Source organism: Calypte anna, chromosome 33, assembly GCF_003957555.1.
Source record: "Calypte anna isolate BGI_N300 chromosome 33, bCalAnn1_v1.p, whole genome shotgun sequence".
NCBI lineage: Eukaryota > Metazoa > Chordata > Aves > Apodiformes > Trochilidae > Calypte > Calypte anna.
The window spans coordinates 20407-39742 of NC_044275.1; the positions used below are offsets into that span (position 1 = coordinate 20407).

The 19336-nt window shown below is 45.2% G+C and overlaps 1 protein-coding gene across 1 annotated transcript; it reads left to right on the forward strand.

The window, feature by feature from the left end:
* Window positions 1-1730: 1730 nt before the first annotated feature.
* CERS5 (ceramide synthase 5) lies at window positions 1731-19000 on the forward strand (the record flags this gene model as incomplete). Its single annotated transcript, XM_030468181.1, has 10 exons — window positions 1731-1939; window positions 6709-6814; window positions 8902-9032; window positions 9973-10030; window positions 10164-10214; window positions 10802-10894; window positions 12217-12345; window positions 12632-12738; window positions 14523-14679; window positions 18648-19000. Coding segments are annotated over 10 exons (1197 nt in total), but the record flags the coding sequence as incomplete, so codon positions are not given.
* Between the last annotated feature and the right edge of the window lie 336 nt (window positions 19001-19336).

The window sequence follows — 19336 nt, forward strand, 5'->3', positions numbered from 1 at the left end:
AGGTTTCCTCCCCATTGCTCAGCAATCGGATGTGTTTCTGCCTGGAAATTGCACCAAATGTATTTGAAAAGGGAGGGAAGAGTGTTTGTTGTGGCCTTGGATTTGTTGAGCATGCCTGCCACTTGTTTCTAAGGAAACACCACTGAATTTTACATTGCATCCCCAGCTAGGTGAGGGTGAGGCAAAGCAGTGGTGGCTGCAGCTACCAGGTACTTCAGTTCTAGTTAAATTTCAGGCAGCTGTGAGACTTGGAGATACAAGAGCCCTTTACTGTTCATGCAGACTTTCTGAGCATTTATCTTCTAGGAGAAATTAGCACAAGTGGTACTTTTAAAGAAAGTTGTTGATTAAAAAAAAAAAACAAACCAACCCAAAAGTGAACAGATCATGATCTAGCCTGTCCTTGAATCTATTAGTTATCATAGCAGTTGAGTGCTTAATGGGCCATTTAATTTGCTCCTGACTGGACAGATGCCAAAAGAGCTATTAGATGAAAGATGGGTCATTTGCTGCAATGGATGAGGAAGTTGGTGCTGACCAACTCTCCAGCATTATGGAGAGAACATAATTAAAAAGCTTGTACAAACCTGAGGTTTGGTTACTTGGTACTCTTCATACCAAGAGTGGGAAGCTAAACCACAAATTCTCCTGAATGTTTTAAAAGCTGCAAGGAAAATCTTAAAACTTTGCCAAACAATGAACTTTTGGGTCTCTGTTTTGCACATGAATGTTAATATTAGTAGAACTAATCCTTGGATTCTTACCACATGGCTCCACGTGAGAATCTGCACTGTCCTGGCAGCTCTGGGGTCCTTCCCTTCAGAGGTGAACTGGGCTGGGAGCCTGCCTGAATTAATGAATCCTGGAATCATTTGGGCTGGAAAGGACCTCAAAGATCACCCAGGGACATTTCCCACCAGCCCAGGAGGCTCCAAGCCTCAAACAACCTGGACCTGGAACAGGAGCTCCCCAGCCTCCCAGGGAAGAATTCCTCTCAAGATCTCATCTCTGTCATTTTGAGGCCATTCCCCTTCATCCCATCCCTCCAGGCCCTCATCCAAACTCCCTCCTCAGCTTTCCTGGAGCCCCTTTGGGCACTGGAAGGGGCTCTGAGGTTTCCTTGGAGCCTTTTTGGGCGGAATCACCCCAACTCCCTCAGCCTGCCCAGAGCTGCTCCAGCCCTCAGGTCACCTCCATGGCCTCCTCTGGATTCCTTCCAGCAGCTCCGTCTCCTCCTTGCACCTTGGGGGAGTTTCACACTTCCCGCAGAAACTGTCTCGAAGACTTTTTTTTTTTTTTTTCTTTTTTTTCTTTTTTTCTCTCAGAACCCCTCTGTGTCCACCAATAAACAAATAGAGGCTTCCGAGAGCCACCAAAACCCCCTTTCTCCCCCTCTTTCTCCCTCTATCGCGACATTTCTGCTTCCCCTCCCCCCCCCCCCCCGACTATCGCGACAGCAGCGCTGAGGCGACGGCGCGCGCCTAACGGTCAGCCGGGAGCGCGCGGAGGCGGCGGTGGGGGCGGGGCCGAGACGAAGCACAAGCACCAGGCGCACGCGCCCTGCCCGAAATGGGGCGGGGCCAAACGAAAGGGGCGGGGGAAAGGGGAAAGGGGCGGGGCAAAGGGGAAAGGGGCGGGACGAAAGGAAGGGGGCGGGGCTGGGGCTGCGGTGGCCGCGGCGGCGGCGGCGGCGGCGGAGGAGGAGGAGGAGGAGGTGGAGGAGGAGGAGGAGGCGGAAGATGGCGGCGGCCGCGGCGGCGCTGCGGGCCTGGTTCTGGAACGAGCGGTTCTGGCTGCCGCACAACGTGACGTGGGCGGACCTCGCCGGGGAACCGGGCCCACCGGGCGGTGGCGGGTTGCAGTACCCCCGGGCCGGCCACGTCCTCTCCGCTTTCCCGCTGGCGCTCGGCATCTTCGCCGTGCGGCTTCTTTTCGAGAGGTGAGCGCCGGGGGCTTTCCCTCCCCCCCTCCGCCTTTCACTCCGCCCCGACTCCGCGGGGCGTCCCTAGGGGCGGCCGGGACGCTGCCCGCTCCCGCCTTAGGGGCAGCGCCCGGTGAGGCCTCGGTGTCTCTTAGCAACGGCTGCCGAGCGCCCCGGGGGGCGGCGGGACGGGCCCGAGGCGGGACGGGCTCCGGAGGGCGGTTCGGATGAGTTCCCCCCCCCCGAGCTCGCCCCTCAGGCCCCGCCGAGGCCTTCCGCTGAGGCCGTGCCGAGCTCCCCGGCCGCCGCCTCTCCCGAGGCGTTTTTTGTGTGAAAAAGGAGAATTGTGTAAGCCGGGAAAAGCGGTGTCTGTGTCTGTCACGACATAGAGAAACCCCCCCGGTCCCCTAAGGTTCCTTTCTCCCTGAGGGGCTCCGTGGGTGCTAGCGGTACCTTGTGCTGAGGTAATGCAAGAAAAATTCGGGGGGAGGGGGTTGGAAATTCACTTTTTATTTCTCCTCCTGCCCGGCAGAACCTCGGTTTGGTTGTGGTGTTGGTCTCTGCCTTGTCCCTCTCCTTCCCTTGCGAGTTCCTGGAGGAGGAAATGGGATTTGTTCCCATGGGCTGGTGTATTATTATTATTATTGTTTTTATTATTATTATTATTATTATTATTATTATTAAAGAGTTTTGTGGATCCCCCGCATCTCCGGAGTGAGCTGAGTGCCTGCAGGTTACACCCCGAGCAGGTGTAATGCTGTAATGTGCTGGAGTATCCCTGAGCATCGAACCCATCCCTGGGGGAAAGGTTTCTCCCTGCTGTGATGTGTATCTCTTCCAGCCACATGCAGGGCAGGCTGTGTGGGTGGCAGGGATACTAATTAGGAAAGTGGATTATGGAGGAAATCAAGTGGAAGAGACCCAGGCACCTTGTGTTCCTCTTTAAACAGTTGATTTAATCTTAAATTTCCCCATTGGAGGGGCAGAAATATTCCTGAGAGTGTAAAGGAGTGAAGTGAGTGGGAGTCAAGCTGGATTTCTTTTGGGGGTTTTCTGTAAGAAGTGTGAAGCTTTCAGAAAGGAAACAGGAGAGGACTGGACTGAAGTAGGTGAACTGTGGAGAAAAATGAAGCAGGTCAATAGAAGAGGAATTCAAGAGGCTCTTTTTTGTCCTCTCCATTTTATCTTTCTCTTCTCTAAAATTATAAAATAAATAAAGCTTTTAGAAAACTGATTGCACACACGTGGCAGTGCCAGAATCTCATCTCAGCTTGCTGCCAGCCTTGATCAAATGTTCACACTTGCCAGCAGACAGGGAAAGGGAGTTGTGAGGCAGAACAATATCCATGGCAGGAAGGTCTCACTTTCCAAACCCTGCTCAGTTCAGGTGTCTGAGTCTGGGGAGGAGATGCCAAAGGTTCCCTTCCCTCTGGAGTGTGAGATGTCAAGAGAGATACACTGCATCCTACCACACCTTGTCAAAGTCTGCTCCTGCTAGCAATTGCTTTGTCTTGGTAATGTCTGCCCGGTTTGTGACATTTCTTTTGTGGTTTTAATGTAGGGAGGAGTTAAATGACAAATTAAGTCGTCTGCCTGCACAATGAAGCTTCCAGACCAGGGCCTGTTTCTCCTTCTCAGCTCTGTCTTCGTGTGTCTCTGGTGGGATCCTGAAGTAAGCAGGTTGTGAGAGCAGCATGCAGGGCATTTCCATTTATTTTTACAAAGCCATCATTTTAAGAACTGCTTTTCTTTTTCCTCTTTGCCACTTCAACCATCTCATAAAAGTTCAGGGTTGTCTTAATAAAATCCCCTTGTGCATGTAATAGTGATTCAGGCTTTGGGGCATGATTGTGCCAAGTGTCTTCCTTGACACAAATCTGGCATTTGAACTTGATGATTCAGAATTTGAGTTGTAAACTGGTGGAGCTCTTTTTGTTTTAGCTTTGCTTCATTTCTTTCCTTTCCTCCTGCATCTTCAGGGTGAGGAAGTGCTTTTGAGACACTGACACTTGACACATGCTTCTCTTGGTGAATGCTCCTATAAATCAACCTTTGCATCACAGTTTTGGTAAAATATTCACACTTGTGGGGTGTGTATGGCTCTAGAGCTGAGGCAAGACTCGTAGAGGAAGGTGAGGTCCTGACTTAGTTGCAGAGGGGTGAGATTTTTGTGTAGGCAAGATAACAAAGAACTTCTGCCCACGAGTTTGTGTTGTGGTTCTTTCCTTAGTTATGCTTGCTATTATTTTTTCTGACACATCTTGTGCCACTGCAGTCACAAAAAAAATCCCCAGCCTGTTATCCATATGGTGTGTTGATACTGGAATGCCCTTCAGTAATAAATATGCTTGTTGCTCTGCAGGTCTGAGGAAGGATCTGCAGCTTGTGCTGGAGATAAAAGTGATTTTAGATGCTCCTTCATCTGGTCTGTCTGGAAAATCAGGGAAAGGTGTGGAATGAAGTGGTTTAATCTTAGCACAGAGATGATGAAGAGGCAAACTCTTACTTTTACTACATACTTTTAAGGTCTTACTGCATCCTGAATTGTTCTTCCTTTTCAGAGCTCTGATAGAGTCACCAAACTTGAAGGTTTCATGGAATAATTTTGCCTTTGGGTTGGTGAAGTACAACATGCTTGGCACATAGTTGTTGTAACATATGAGGCTGTGTACTTGGTTTCAAAATCAGTCTGTCTTAATTATTAGTGTAAAAAAGGTAGCTTGGTAGGGGTGACTTAAAGCCAATGAGCAGACACCTGCTCATAAAAGTGTAATCTGAGTGTTTAAGTGATGATAATTCCCTTCTGGGAAGGTGTGGCAGTAAGTTGACCTTGGAATAGTTGTTGCAGTTAAGAATTCTGTGGAGTCATAAAATAATTTAGATTAAAAGGCATCTCTGGAGGTCACGTTGTCCAATCCTCTCCTCAGAGCAAGGCCAATGTTCCAGTCAGCTCAGGTTGCTTGTGATCTGGTGCTGTTCAGTTTTGAGTCTCTTCCAAGAATGGAAATTCTGCTTCCTGAGCAGCCTTTTTCTTTTGGTATTGAACTGCTGGCACAATGCAGAATTTATTTTTTTTTCTGTGGGCTCCAGCACCAAACTTACACATCTGGAAACATCTGTGACCAAAAATCTAGCATGCCAATGAGGTTTTAAATGTGAGTTTTCCATATCTACAGAAAACAACATCTATTTTTCTGACTAACAGGAGGATTAATCACTCCATAGTCCTCCTGCAAGGTGCCAGGGTTGAAGCAATTGGGCTGTGGCTCTTCAGCAGACTGGTGAGCACCAAGCCTGGGCACAGCCATTACTTGCAGAGTTAGAGAAGCTCACTTAGGGCTTAAACTTCCTTAAAAGTAATGAAATCCAGTGCTACCATCCTTTTTCCTTCCTGTTTCTGTGCCTGGGACTCCCTGCTTGTGTCTTTTGCTTGTGTTGATGTCTGGCTGCTACTCTGCACCTTTGTGGGGTTTTTTTTTTTTGGTTTGCTCTTTGGTCACCCACAGACTTAACTGAGTAACTTGAGTCCTCTGTGGCATCTGTAGCCTGTTGCTTACTCTTGGGTTTTATTTATTCTTTCCCTGATTTCTGGAAATATCTGTATTTTTTCCCTAAGGCTGCTGGTGGAGGAAATGTACTGCTCAGGAAGAGTTTCATGCAAATTTTTGAGTCTATTGGGTTTGCTGTTTGGTTTTTTGCAGTCTTTAAGTCCCAAAGTGAAGTCTGTATTTTATTTGCTTTTCCTGGGGAGATTCTGTTTCTGCTTTCCTTGGTGTTTCAAGTTTTGAATTGCAGAATAATGCCAAAACTTTGTAGGGATCACTGAGAGCTTTTGTAACTATTCCTTCCCTTCTGATTCTTAAAACAAAAGAAAACTCCACAGAATAATAATTGAATTTGCAGGGTTTTTTATTTTTTTTTTCTCTATTACATGAGGAAACTGACCCAAACTCTGAGTATCTTTAGGCAAGTAGGGTTTTTTCCACAGCCATTTGTTCCTGAAGTCCTGACAACCTCTTCACAAGAACTGCTGGAGCACTAAAGAGTTGAGGTTCTCCTGAATTTTCAGCTCTCCTTCAAAACCCAAAGAAAAATGGTAGCAAGTGTTGGGAAAAGCTGCTTTTTCTGCTTGATGGCAGCTAAATGGGATGCAAATGTGTAATTTGTTGGCTTCATTTATCTCTGAAATAATCTCTGTTTTGAAGGAAAATAGATTTAATGATGCAAATACTGGGTCCTTTTCAAGATTAGTTTAGAGAAAGAGGTTGTTCTTGCTCTTTCTAAAGAATTGATTAAAAAACCCAATAAAACTTGCTCCTTCAAACCCTTCTCTCTTACCCACCAACAGGAGAGCAAACAATTCACATATTCAGGTAACAAATACATTTTCCTTGGAATCTGGTGCCCATTTTGATCCAGAGGAGCAGCAAAACTGAGGGAGATACCAGAGCAGGTGACTCCTTACCTCTTCCTCATTCTCTGAAGGAAACAAGCCACTTGATTTTCCCCAAATCTATTATTTTATTTAAGTCATGAGAATCCCCCTGTGAGGATTCTAATACTTCCAAGCCAAGAACATGAAGATTTGGGATTCTGTTCTAGTTGTGTCTCCTCTTGGTGCTCTCTGCAGCTGCCATTTGGACTAACTAAAGGTCACCTGGGCAGAGTGAACATCTTCAAGAGCTTTTTGGGATGGGTTTTGCAGTTGGTGACCCCTCAGGGGGATTTCTGGAGGAAGGAAACAGTTCTCTTTTTTTAATCCAACTCTTTCTTGGGAACTCTTCCAGGTTTATTGCCAAGCCATGTGCCATAAACCTTGGCATTCAGGACAGTGGACCTCACAGAGCCCAGCCCAATGCAATTTTAGAGAAAGTGTTTACATCCATCACTAAGGTGAGTCCTGCTTCACATTCTGCTAGAAATGGAGGCCTAGAAGTAAAGGGAGGGGGGGAACTTTCTGCTTCCACCTCCCCAGTTAAAGAGGGATGCATTTCACACTGTGCCTGCACAATCACCATACTCATTTTACTTTGCCCCTGGCATATCCTTGTAGCAGTTCTCTCTGTGACTGACCTGTGCTTTTTGCCACAGAAGAAACTTTTTTTTTTTTAATAAATAAATGTTCCCTTTTGTCCTGGTTTGGGTCAGGATAAAGATGATCTTTTTTAGAAAGGTACCAGATCTCTTCCTTTAGTGCCATCCCATTGTCCAGATGTTAACTCCTGGTAATTCTTGGCCTAAAAAGAAATTTACCAGAATATTTAAACTTTCTACTGGAAAAATGCTCCCCTTTTCCCTTGAGATTTGTTCCTTTGCTGGTTTTATTGACCAATTGTGTGAATGCCTTCCTCTTTTTCTTTGTTTTTTTGCCATCTACTGTGGAACTGGACAGCAGCTGTCACAGTAGAAGTCAGTTATTTAAGGAAAAAGTGTTCAGTCAATGGGAGTGTGCCCTGAGAAAGGGTAAGATATTTCATATTGGCAGTAGGTTTTTCTTTTGATTGATCCATGGCCTTCCTGTTCAATTCTTTGCTCCAGAATTACAGAATTCAGTTGAGTGGTGACAGTGAAAGGCACACAGACAGCACGATAGGTTTTCATTAAAGAGAATGAAAATGGAAGGTTTTGTGCTCTGATTTTCTGATGCTGAACTTCACTCTGAGTGGAGCAGATAAAGTGCTCAGTAAATGGAAGGGAAATGATACCAAAGCTTTGCTAAAATTTGCCTCATGGGAACATGAAAGTTTTGAGGGCATTGGGACGAGGTGTGAACTGCAAAGTCCACGTGTTTTGATGCTGTTTCTGGGGAGGACTTTTATGGAGGGGATGTCTTTGAAATTAATGTTTTAAGAAGCCCATGGGGACTGCATGCTATGCAGAATTTATCCAGCATATGAAAAGAATACTGAGACATTTAACTCAGTGTGCTGGTGTCTGCTTGTTTGGAGAAGCTGAACATGGGGTGGCACTGATGCAGGGGAAAGATTTCATTGCTGTTCTGGAATCAAAGCTCTGTAAATTCTCCTTTGAGGTGGGTTCCCTTCCAGTGCAGAAGTGTCAGACAGCCCCAACTATTAAACCCTGGGAAAGTGCAGAGAGCTCTGGGTGTGATGGGGTGACAGGAAAGTCCTGGGCTCAACACTGCAAATGAAATGAGAGATTATTTGGCTTTTCAGTTGAGCAGTCTGGTGACTTGATTAAATCAGTGTTCTGCACAGTTTTGGGGGTTTGTCTGTAACTCGAGTGGTAAAATGTGTTTATCATCTTTCAGTTGTAAGAGCTCCCTGGCAGAGCTTGTTAAAAGGAATCTGGTCTGACACTAACGTGGCTTATCTCCCCACTGGGCCATTTTAGAGGTAGTTATCAGGTTTTGTTCACTTTGTCTCTTATCCATTTATGTCATTATTTAAATAAAGTAGAGTTGCCAGTCAGTACTGTTATTTATTTTTTCAAATTGAGTTCTATTAATCAACTTTGATAACGAAAATATCAGCATCTCCATGATGCTCCTTTGGAACACACAAATATCCAGCGTGTTAAACCAACTCTCACTTTAAAATTTCCCTAAACTTGGAGTGTGTAGCAACCCTTAAATGTGTTCAGCTTTGATCTGCCTGAGTTCTGGACTCTTTGAGTTGCTGTGCAAGTTTTAACAGGCAGGACAGGACATTTTAAAAGCTCTTTCCTCTCCCAAATTAAGAAACAGAACAATTGCATTCTTTGTCATCAAATGATGAAATAGATGAGGAAATGTTCAACCAAAAGCATTCTGAATAATTAAGTAATTAGTGGCTTATGGAGTTTAAGGATGAATTAACATTTCTGGCAAGGGGTTCCTGCTTCTAGTCCGCACCTCATGCCATCCTGGGGGGTTTGGTGACCTGGGCATCACTTCTGCCATGCTGCTGAGGGGGATCTCAGAGTGCAAGCAGGTTGAGGAGCAGGAGAAATGAGCCTTGTTTGATTTTTTTTTCCTTCAGTCTCCAGATGGGAAGAGGTTGGAAGGCTTGGCAAAACAGCTGGACTGGGACGTTCGGAAGATCCAGCGGTGGTTTCGGCATCGGAGGAACCAGGACAAACCCACCACCCTCACTAAATTTTGTGAGAGCATGTATGTGTGTGCAGGGGCCAAGCTGATCAAGTGTCTTGCCTTTTCTAACTAAAATCCTGGTCTGGAGTGTCTTGGGCTTGGCTGCTGGAAGAGGAGCTCCTGGAGAAGCAAACAGAAGAAGCTGGGAGGGCTTTTTAGGTGTTGGTCAGCTAAAGTATTTAGTGTGGGTGCATGAGGGAGCAGAACACATGCACAGGAGCTCCTCCTGCCAGCCACAACCAACTTTATAGATAGTGGCCCAGGTCCTTAAGGCCAGTGCAGCACCCCTGAGTGCATGTGTGCCTCTGCATGTGCTCAGCACAAGTAATGAGACTGAAAAGAAGTCTGCTGTCTGCACAACACTTACATTGCAGAGCAGTGTTTATTTCCAGAATGCCCTCATGGCTCACAAAGTGATGGATTATACCCTTACAGACACTTCTTGGATCCCTGTTCTTTTCATTTCAGTTCATTCTTTTGTTCTTTGTTTCTTTCTGTGTGCTTGCAGTTACCTCTGTTAGTGTAGTAGCATCTGAGTATTTTTTCCTGACTTGTTATTTCTTCTGTGCTGGTTTCTTCCCTTTCCAGTAACTTTCTGCATATTAATTCTTCCTCCCAGTATGGTTTTGTCTACTTAAAGCCACAAGGTAAGAGGGACAAAGACATATATTAGGATACCTTCTGGATAACAGAATATCTTGTTATATATTAAAGCATATGAATTGATGCATGCCCACTCTGAACTTTATTTCTGACTTGTCTTGTTGATGCAAAGTTCTGTGTGGTGTGAAAACTCTTCAAGAGGTTTATTCTTACATTAAATAAAAGAAATTTGGTGGGTGAAACCTTTTCAGGTGTCAGAATGTGGGAGTTTTTTTTTCACTTTATCATTTTATAAATGTTGACCAGAAGCTATTTCTGTTTCCTAAGTTTAATTTTTGCTTCTTTTTTTTTTTTCCAGGTGGAGATTTACATTTTATTTAAGTATATTTTTTTATGGAATCAGGTTTCTCTGGACGGTGAGTTTTGCTGTTTTGTAATAAATTTAGCTTGAGTGATAAAATCAAGATAAAATTCCAGTGAAACAGTCCACTGCCTGAGATGACAGGGAAGAAGAAACCCAGTGAATAATAACTTCCTTTTTCCCTTTAGGCACCCTGGTTTTGGGACACACGACAGTGCTGGTACAATTACCCTTTTCAGGTAGGTGCTAAACACTAGATTCCAGCTTTTTGCACAATTTCAGGTTTTATTTTTTGTTGATAGCAAATTGAATCTCAGTAGACTGGAATGCTTCTCATTATCCTGCTGGGTGGATGCTGCACAGGCTGCAACCTGGTCAGTTTTCTAGTGGAAAAAAAAAAAACCCAAAATGCAGAAAATTCTGCTAGTAACTCATTTCCAGTGTTAATTTTCATTATGCAGCAATTATTGTGTAGAGACCAACCAGGTTGTTTCAGTGTCTGGTTGTCCTAATCCAAGAGCATGTGTTGTAAATCCTGCCAAGGGATTATTCCTTTTGAGTAAAGGAGTAAAATTTTTTTTTTTATTTTAAAATTTTTTGAATTTTACTCCTTTTGTTTGAAACACAAAGTGTTTGTGTGACCAAGCCTGGAGAAAGGAGTCTTTTGCTTAAGCTGGTTTTCCCTAAACTTTAATTCTGAATCTCTTAACTTACTGCTCAGCATTCTAAAGGGACAGAGTGGGATGGCAAGGAAAGAGAAAATAAATTTTGATGTAAATTGTCAAGTACTTTGTCTTTAACTGTGCTATCTTTGTTTGTTTTCCAGCCTCTAACATCCAGGCTTTATTATTACTATATCTTGGAGCTGGCCTTCTATTGGTCTCTCATGTTTTCTCAGTTTACAGACATTAAACGGAAGGTGAGGTCAACCAGAGTTGCATTAATTACTTTGCTAATTAGACAGGACTAACAAAAAATATCAGTGTGTCTGGCCAGTATGGCTGAGGCATAGTAATAACTATTTTCTTCTTCATTCACATCTCTGTTTCTTTCTTGAGTCACTACCCAGTCCCTGGGAAAAAGGGAGAAGCCTGGTGTATCCTTGAGAGTCCCTTTCACCTTCCAGGAGAGAAGAAAATCTCTCATTACCTCCCAATAAAAAGTTATCAAGCAATTGGGTAAAAAAAAAAAAAAAAAAAAAGTAATTAGAAGGCTTGCAAGAAAACATGAGAGGTTCAAAGCAGTACCTTGCTGAGCTGGGGAAAAAATGGCAAGCACTAAAGCAATAATAAATGCTGCTTTGAAATGGATTTTTCATGTTTGTGTAGCAGGATGGTAACAATTGCTGGAATCCAATTGCTGTCTTCTAGGATTGGCTGATTGCTGCTGCTGGAAAACAGTTCATCATAAATCATAGTTTATTGCTTCAGTTCTGCAAAGTGGCAAATTATCCCAGCTCTTCCACTGACTGTTCAGAAAGAAAGATTTGCCTCTGTTTGTTTTTTGTTTTTTTTTTTAAATCTTTTTTTCTGTACTGAAATAGCATCAGGTGAGGCTCTACAGGCAGAAAGGGAGTGATTAAGAGCATCTGTGATGCTGTTTATATTTAATTTTGTACTCTGGCTTTAACAAAGCAGATTACATTCCCCACTGGTAGGGCACTTTCCCAGGGAAGTATTGGAGCCAGGGGGCTAAACTGGAAACCAGCCCTGAACGTGTGTGCATTGTAAACATCTTTTTTTTTATTTTTTTTTTTTTAATGAAGTGGCCCAGTTCTTGCTGTTGGGTTATGGTGGGTTCTGTGCCTGTTCTGCCCTGGCAGGCTGTTGCATGCTGACAACAGGAACAGCAGAGTACTTAACACTTCTGCCAAGAGCTGAAAGGAAGAGCAGGAGGAGTGAAATGCCAAAACCAAGGGGCAGTTTCTGTGCTGTCAGCATTTCTGGTGGGGTCTGCAGGCATCATACTTGTCTTTACCTTGCAGTTGTGTGCCAGAGAGGCTGTGCTGTGCCTGCCTGTGCAGAGCTCTGGCTTTCCAGGCACAGAAATGCTGGGAAAGACCTTTCTGGAAGCATCAGTGGTGATGTTGATGTTGTGTGATGATGCTTTATCTGAAATGGGAGTCAGAGTCTGAACTAAAGTAATCTATGACCCCATTAGTCAGGTGTGTGGCCCTGTTCCAAACTTTTGTGTTTATTTGACAGCCAGAGAGTCTTCATTCACTTTTATTTCTGTTTCCAGGATTTCCTGATCATGTTTGTCCATCATTTGGCTACAATAGGACTCATTACCTTCTCTTACATGAACAACATGGTGCGGGTTGGGACTCTGGTGCTCTGCCTCCACGATGCATCAGATTTCCTTTTAGAGGTGAGTTTCCTCTCACATCTTTGCAGACCAACTGCTGGTGGGGGCTCAGGGGAGCAAGCTGACTTTCCCTTTCTTTAAAACTACATGAAATATGCCATCAAACTTGTGCTGCTGATCCTGCCTTGTCAGCTTTTCATCATAACTGCTTTAGTGCTGAGCATAATCCTTAAACGCTCCAAACTCCTTACAAAATGTGATGGCTTGAGGGGTTTTGGAGGCTCTGCAGGCTGGTAATTACATGAGTGCACAAAGGGAATAATGTTCTCATGTTTCTTGTCTCTTTTAGGCTGCAAAGCTAGCTAATTATGCCAAGTACCAACGACTCTGTGATGCTTTCTTCATGCTCTTTGGTGTCGTTTTCATTGTTACACGGTTGGGCATTTATCCTTTCTGGTAAGCACCTGGAAGGTCTTCTTTGTTCTCTCAGTCCTTTAAAGAAAACCTTTGCATTTTTCTTGCAAGCATTTCAGCCTGAAGCTGCAGACAACCCAAGTGCTGTTAGGAGCAGTGCATTGGAGTAGGGATGTGAAGAAACCTCTCAGCAATCAGCTGAGAGTGAGCAGAATCCTAATGCACAGCTGGCCCCTCTCCTCCTCCTGCAAAGTGATGACAGGGCTTGTTAGCTGTAGCCAAGTCAGCTATATCTGCTCTGAAAAAAACTTCAAGGGTTCTTTGCTTCTCTGAAGAAGTTCTGGAAATAGTTCCAAACGAGGTCTCTTGGTAAATTTGATTTTTAAGTATCTGGTTTATTCATCACTGCAGTTTCTGCTTCTTGTGACACTTGTGTCCTGTCCTTGTGTTGTGACTCTTCTGACCCTGAAATAAGTCTTAGGTTTCTTGGGAGGTAAAACCTTGGCTAAATGGCTTATAGCTCATCCTCCTGTAATGAGATTCCCTCTCACCCCAGTGGGTCAGGCTTGGTGAGGTTCTGCTGTTGATGAGCTGTTACCCACTTCTTGTTTCTGTGTGGGAAGAGTGAGGAAAATTCGGTTACACCTGATGAGCACACAGTTTATTTTGGGTTTACTGCATGTATTTATTTCCTAGGCAATGGGCACCTTGCATTCCCACTCTTTTTGGGTATCCCAGTGGGAGGCAGAAACAAAACTTACACTTTGGTGTTGGGGTTGCAATGAAAGCTCTTGCTTCTTCCCCAGTAAATGCATCAAAGGCATTTAGAGAAGGGAGAACTCTAATTCTTAGGTCTTCAGAGGCTCCTTCCAGAGCCAATGAGATAGTTGTCATTGTTTTTATTGCTGCTGTTTGTCATGAGGTGATGCTCTTGCATCATGCTCCTGCTCAGCAGACCTGTAAATCTTTAATGTGTTTTCCACTGGCTGTAATGTAATTCCTCATCTTGGTAGAGAAATCTGGCAAGCTTGGAGCAGTATTGCAGATCCCCTTCCCTAATGAGCAGAAAACACCAACAGATCTCTGGAATTGCATGTAATTAGTCCAGAAAGTGGCCAGGAGTTCTGTAGCTGCATTTTGGGGCACTTGGGTTCCTGTTTAAAGGATTTGTTTTTTTCATGCGAAGTGTTAAAAGCTGTGTGAAATTATTGATGTCTTTAAAGGTCTCTCCATACCTCCCAACTTAATAAAATCTCAAGTGTTTACTAAATTAAGCACTGGCAGTAACTCCCAGCCACAAGAACAGCAAAACAATAATGAAAGCAAGCAGAAAGCTCTGTCCATAAAGCAGCTTCTTGGCTTTTGGCTCGGCAGGAGGAATCTATAAAAATCTGGGGGAAGAGAATTGCACACAGGGAGGGAATCCTCCTGGGAACAAAATTCCTTCCTGATCTTTAAATACAGGTGAAGACTGCCCAAGTCTGAACGTGTTAACTGGTGTTTTGATGACCTGTGCAGCTTGACATCACTTCCTCTCAAGTTGATGATAAATGTTGATGCTTTGGAGCAGGAAATTGGCAGCCGCTCGGTGCCTGTCACCCAACTGCAGAACATTCACATCTTCTCCTGGTTGTTGCTCAGCTCAAATGTTTCTAATTAGCTTGAAGTCTGTCTCCTAGCTCTGGCAAGAGCCACTCTGCCAGCAGCAGAGTGACAGATGCTTAAGTGAGCCACAAACTGGTGTGCATCTGGCCACCCCTCTCCAGGGCTGGAGGCCACGGCCCCGCGCACGCTCGGTCTGTAATGTCTTTCTGCATCTCTTTTAGGATTTTGAATACAACCCTTTTTGAAAGCTGGGAGTTGATCGGTCCTTACCCTTCCTGGTGGCTCTTCAATGGGCTTTTGGTAACCTTGCAGGTCTTGCATATCATCTGGTCTTATCTCATCATTCGCACTGCCTACAAGGCCCTCGTGCGGGGAAAGGTAAGGCTGCTGCTGCCTGCTTGGGCTCATCTTTCCTGCAAGGCCTGTCAGGCAATCCCCCAAAAAACTGGGCCCCCCAGTGAGGGCTGGAATGAGTTCTTGAGGGATTTGCATCAGGAGTGCTTTGTAGAGTGCTAGGGGTTTTTTTTGGGGTTTGTTTCTTTTCACCTTGGTTGCTCTGCTGACTTGAGCTGCCAGGTGTATGCAAAAGCAGGGATGCTTTCCTCTCTCTTCATTCAGGGCAACAATTTTCCAGAATGTTGTAATAACAGTGATAATGACAGACCTGTCATGCACTTGCTTGGAGCTGAAGGTGGTGGCAGTGGGCTCTTTTTTCTGAACACTCATTGTTTTCCAGCTTTCCAACCAGCTGAAGGTTCTTGGGCTGGGCTGGGGGTTGTGCATCCTCCACTTGTTGGCACTCCCAGAGCCTCCTGGCTCTGAGTGCAGAGGAGAAAGGGTTAGCAGAAATGCAGCTGGGTTTGCTGGTTGTCCCTGGCCTCATGGGGTGCAGTCTGGCTTCAGGCCTGAGGATTGAATTTCAATTTGTCTTGGGAGTCTCAGAGAGAGGGGGGGGTGGCAGCTGGTTAGCAACAGCTCCTGCCCTGAGAGCAAACAATGCTGACTTTTGGCTGCAGCCTCAGTTGCCAAGCAGAAAGGTGTCATTCAGCTGCAGCAGCACAAGACAGAGCCAACCAGTCTAGGAACTCACTTGACACCCACCCAGCTTCCCCACCAGATGCCAACTTCCCTTCCCAGGGAGCCCTGGCTGATTTCGTGGCAGAAATGCTTTTCCAGATCAGATATTTGGTATTCTGGGTTTCTCTCCGTGGCTCTCCTTTATTTTGACTTCTGAGCTGCCCCTCCACGTGGAATGTAACCTTGAGAAATATTTCTCAGTTGTCTGTGGCAGCAATTGTCAGGGGAGGGCAAGTCTCAGGGTATGCACATGAGCTTTTCATCTGTTCCCCACAGCTGCTGCTGCAAATGTCTCATTTTCTGTCTGTGCAGCTATTTCTGCATCCTGAGGTCTACATCTTTTTGCTTTCCTTGGTTCTCTCCTGTCCAGGTGACCTAGCCAGAGAAAGGACTCTAAGCTCTGTCTTCTTCATTCTTTTCTCCTTTTCTCTGTGCCAGATTGGAGCTGGACAGCTTCATCCTTTGCATGTAAGTGTGATCTCTGCTTCTATTTATTCACTGGAACGTGGCTGTGTCTGGTTCAAGGCTGAGACAAAAGCAAAGCTGTGCTCTTGGGGCTTTGGTGGCTGCTGCCTTCTCTTCAAACATTTCTCTCCCTGGCTGAGGCAGTGCTGGTTCTGACAGGATCCTAAAAAGCAGCTTTTTTCCAAAGGTCAGAGCAGTGTCTGCTGACAGCTGGCTGCATGACCTTCACCTTTCTGCTTTTATGTCCTCACAGAGCCTTCTGGTATCTCTTTAGTGCTCCTTAACACTGGGCTGGGGTGGAAGGAGGCAGTAGAAATCCCCTGCTTTGTGCAAAAAGGAGCAGAACAGTCCCTAAATAATGGGAAACATTTCGAGGGATTTCTGCTTCCTTCCAGTCACCCTTTGAACTTCCAGCAGAGCAGAAGAGTTGAGGGGAGGGGGTAGGAAAAAAAAAAGATATTAAAAGTTCTGGCAAGAGCCAGAAGCCAGTCCATCCAACAGGGCCATCAAATCAAGCCTGGAGATCATTAACTTTTTCCTGGCTTCCAGCCAGATCTTCCCCTTAATTTAAAAAACTTCCTGCTCTTTGAAAAGCCCTGTCAGGGTTTAACACTGGCCCAGCAATGAAACCAAGTACCAGATGCTCTCTATTCATCTCTCTCTGCTCCTTGATAAAGAAAGGAGAGAGAATAAGGGAGAGAGACTGATGGGTTGGAAACCAAACTACACAACTTTAATGAAACAGGAATGATGCCCCTGTGCTCAGCCTTGGTGAGGCCACAGCTTGAGTCCTGTGTCCAGTTCTGGGCCCCTCAGCTCAGGAAGGAGATTGAGGTGCTGGAGCAGGTCCAGAGAAGAGCAAGGAGGCTGTGAAGGGATCCAGCAGAATTGCTGTGAGGAAGGGCTGAGGGAGCTGGGGGTGTTGAGGCTGGAGAAGAGGAGGCTCAGGGGAGACCTCATCACTCTCTCCAACTCCCTGAATCCTGGTTGCAGCCAGGTGTAGCCCCAACGGGATGAGGTTCAACATTCCAAGTGCTGGATCCTGAATTTTGGCCACAACAACCCCATGGGGAGCTCCAGAGTGGCAGAAAGGGACCTGGAAGGTGACCATGAGCCAGCAGTGTGCCCAGGTAGCCAAGAATCCCAATGGCATCCTGGATGAGGAAGAGTGTGGCCAAGAGATCCAGGGAGAGGATTCTGCCCCTGGGGAGGAGGCCACAGCTTGAGTCCTGTGTCCAGTTCTGGGCCCCTCAGCTCAGGAAGGAGCTTGAGGTTCTGGAGCAGGTCCAGAGAAGAGCAAGGAGGCTGTGAAGGGATCCAGCAGAATTGCTGTGAGGAAGGGCTGAGGGAGCTGGGGGTGTTGAGGCTGGAGAAGAGGAGGCTCAGGGGAGACCTCATCACTCTCTCCAACTCCCTGAAAGGAGGTTGGAGCCAGGGGGGGGTTGGGCTCTTTTCCCAGGCAACTCTCAGCAAGACAAGAGGGCACAAAGGGTCTCAAGTTGTGCCAGGGGAGGTTTAGGTTGGAGATGAGAAAGAATTTCTTTCTGGAGAGGGTGATCAGGCATTGGAATGGGCTGCCCAGGGAAGTAGTGGATTCTCCGTGTCTGGAGATCTTTCCAAAGAGCCTGGATGTGGCACTGAGTGCCATGGGCTGGGAACTGCAGTGGGAGTGGATCAAGGGTTGGAGCTGATGAGCTCTGAGCTCCCTTCCAACCCAGCCCATTCTGTGATTCTGTGATAAATAGGAAAAATTACTAAATCTATACAAATAGACAGGAAAATGGAAACCCCAATGTGGGGCTTGAGACTCAGCTAAGAGCACAAGACAGAAAATCACCTTTATCCTGGCCCAACCCAGGACAAGCCCCAACCCTGACCCGGAGCAAGCAAGAGGAGAAGGAAATCCTTGGAAAAACGAAATCAAATGAGGGTTGGGAGCTGCAGAGGAGTTGGGGGGCAGGCAGAGCACGGAGCCTGCAGCACTGGGGAGTTTGGGGCTCGGGCACCCCCCGGGTGGTTTTGGGTTTTATTGCAGCTGGAGCCACTTTTCTGATCTTTTCCTTCACGTTTTGGGGGTTTGGGTCTGTGTGCTGGTGCAGTGCCCTCCTGTGGGCAGAAAGCACCTGGGTCTGCTGTGAAAGGTCCCAAAAACCAGAGGGAAAATGGTGCCTCAGAATAAATAAAATAAAAATAAATAAAAAATAATAAAACAGAGGGAAAATGGTTCCTCAGAATAAATAAAAATAAATACAAATAAATACAAATAAATTAAAATAAATTAAAATACAAATAAATACAAATAAATTAAAATAAATACAAATAAATTAAAATAAATTAAAATAAATAAAACAGAGGGAAAATGGTTCCTCAGACTAAATACAAATAAATTAAAATAAATACAAATAAATTAAAATAAAATAAAATAAAACAGGGAAAATGGTTCCTCAAAATAAATAAATATTAATAAAAATAAATAAAAAAATAGTAAATAAAACAGAGGGGAAAATGCTTCTCCAAAATAAAAATAAACAGAAATATAAATAAATAAAAATAATATAAATGTAAATATAAATAGAAATATAAATGTAAATATAAATGTAAATAAATAAAAATTAAAAATACATAAACAAAAATAAAAATAAATAAAAATAAATAAAAAATATAAATAAATAAAAATAAAAAATACTCAATAAACCAGGGGCAAACTGCTTCCTCACAGCCCCCCCAGCTCCTTCCTCTGCCCTTTTTCACCTCATTTCCCCCCTTTTTCTCCCCTCCCCACCTGGATTTCTGAACCCTTTCAGGTGTCCAAGGACGACAGGAGCGACGTGGAGAGCAGCTCTGAGGAGGAGGAGGTGACACCCAGGACCCCCAAAGGAACCCCCAGAGGGACCCCCAGCAACGGGTCCAGCCGGGCTAATGGCCACGTGGCCAGTGGCCAGCGGGCACAGGAGGACTGAGGCCAAGGAGCAACCAGGACTTGGGCTCCCAACCCCTCTGCTGAGCTCCCTGAGACCCCAAAACCCTGAGGGGGGCCGGAGCCAGGAGCAGCCCCGAGGCTGAAGGGACAAAACCCCAGAGTGGGGGCAACAACAAACCAGAGCTGCAGAGTTCAGCAGTTTTGTTTTGTTTTTTTTTTTTTTAAAAAAAAAAGCCATTTTGTACTGAAAAGCTCAGAGCTGGTGGTGTGTGCAGGGCAGCTTTGTGTGGGAGCAACTGGGGGGGGGTTGGGGTTTTTGGGGGGTTTTTTTGTTTGGGGTTTTTTTTGGGGGGGGGATTTTGGGGTTTTTGGTTTTCTTGGGGTTTTTGTTTTTTGTTACTTTTTGGTTTTTGGGGGGGATTTGGGTTTCTGGGTTTTTATGGGTTTGGGGGGGGTTGTTTTTTGGGGTTTTTTTTTTTAGGTTTTGGGGTTTTTTTTTTTCTTTTTTGTTACTTTTTGGTTTCTTGAGTGGGTTTTGAGTTTCTGGGGTTTGGGGTTTTTTTTGGGGGGTTG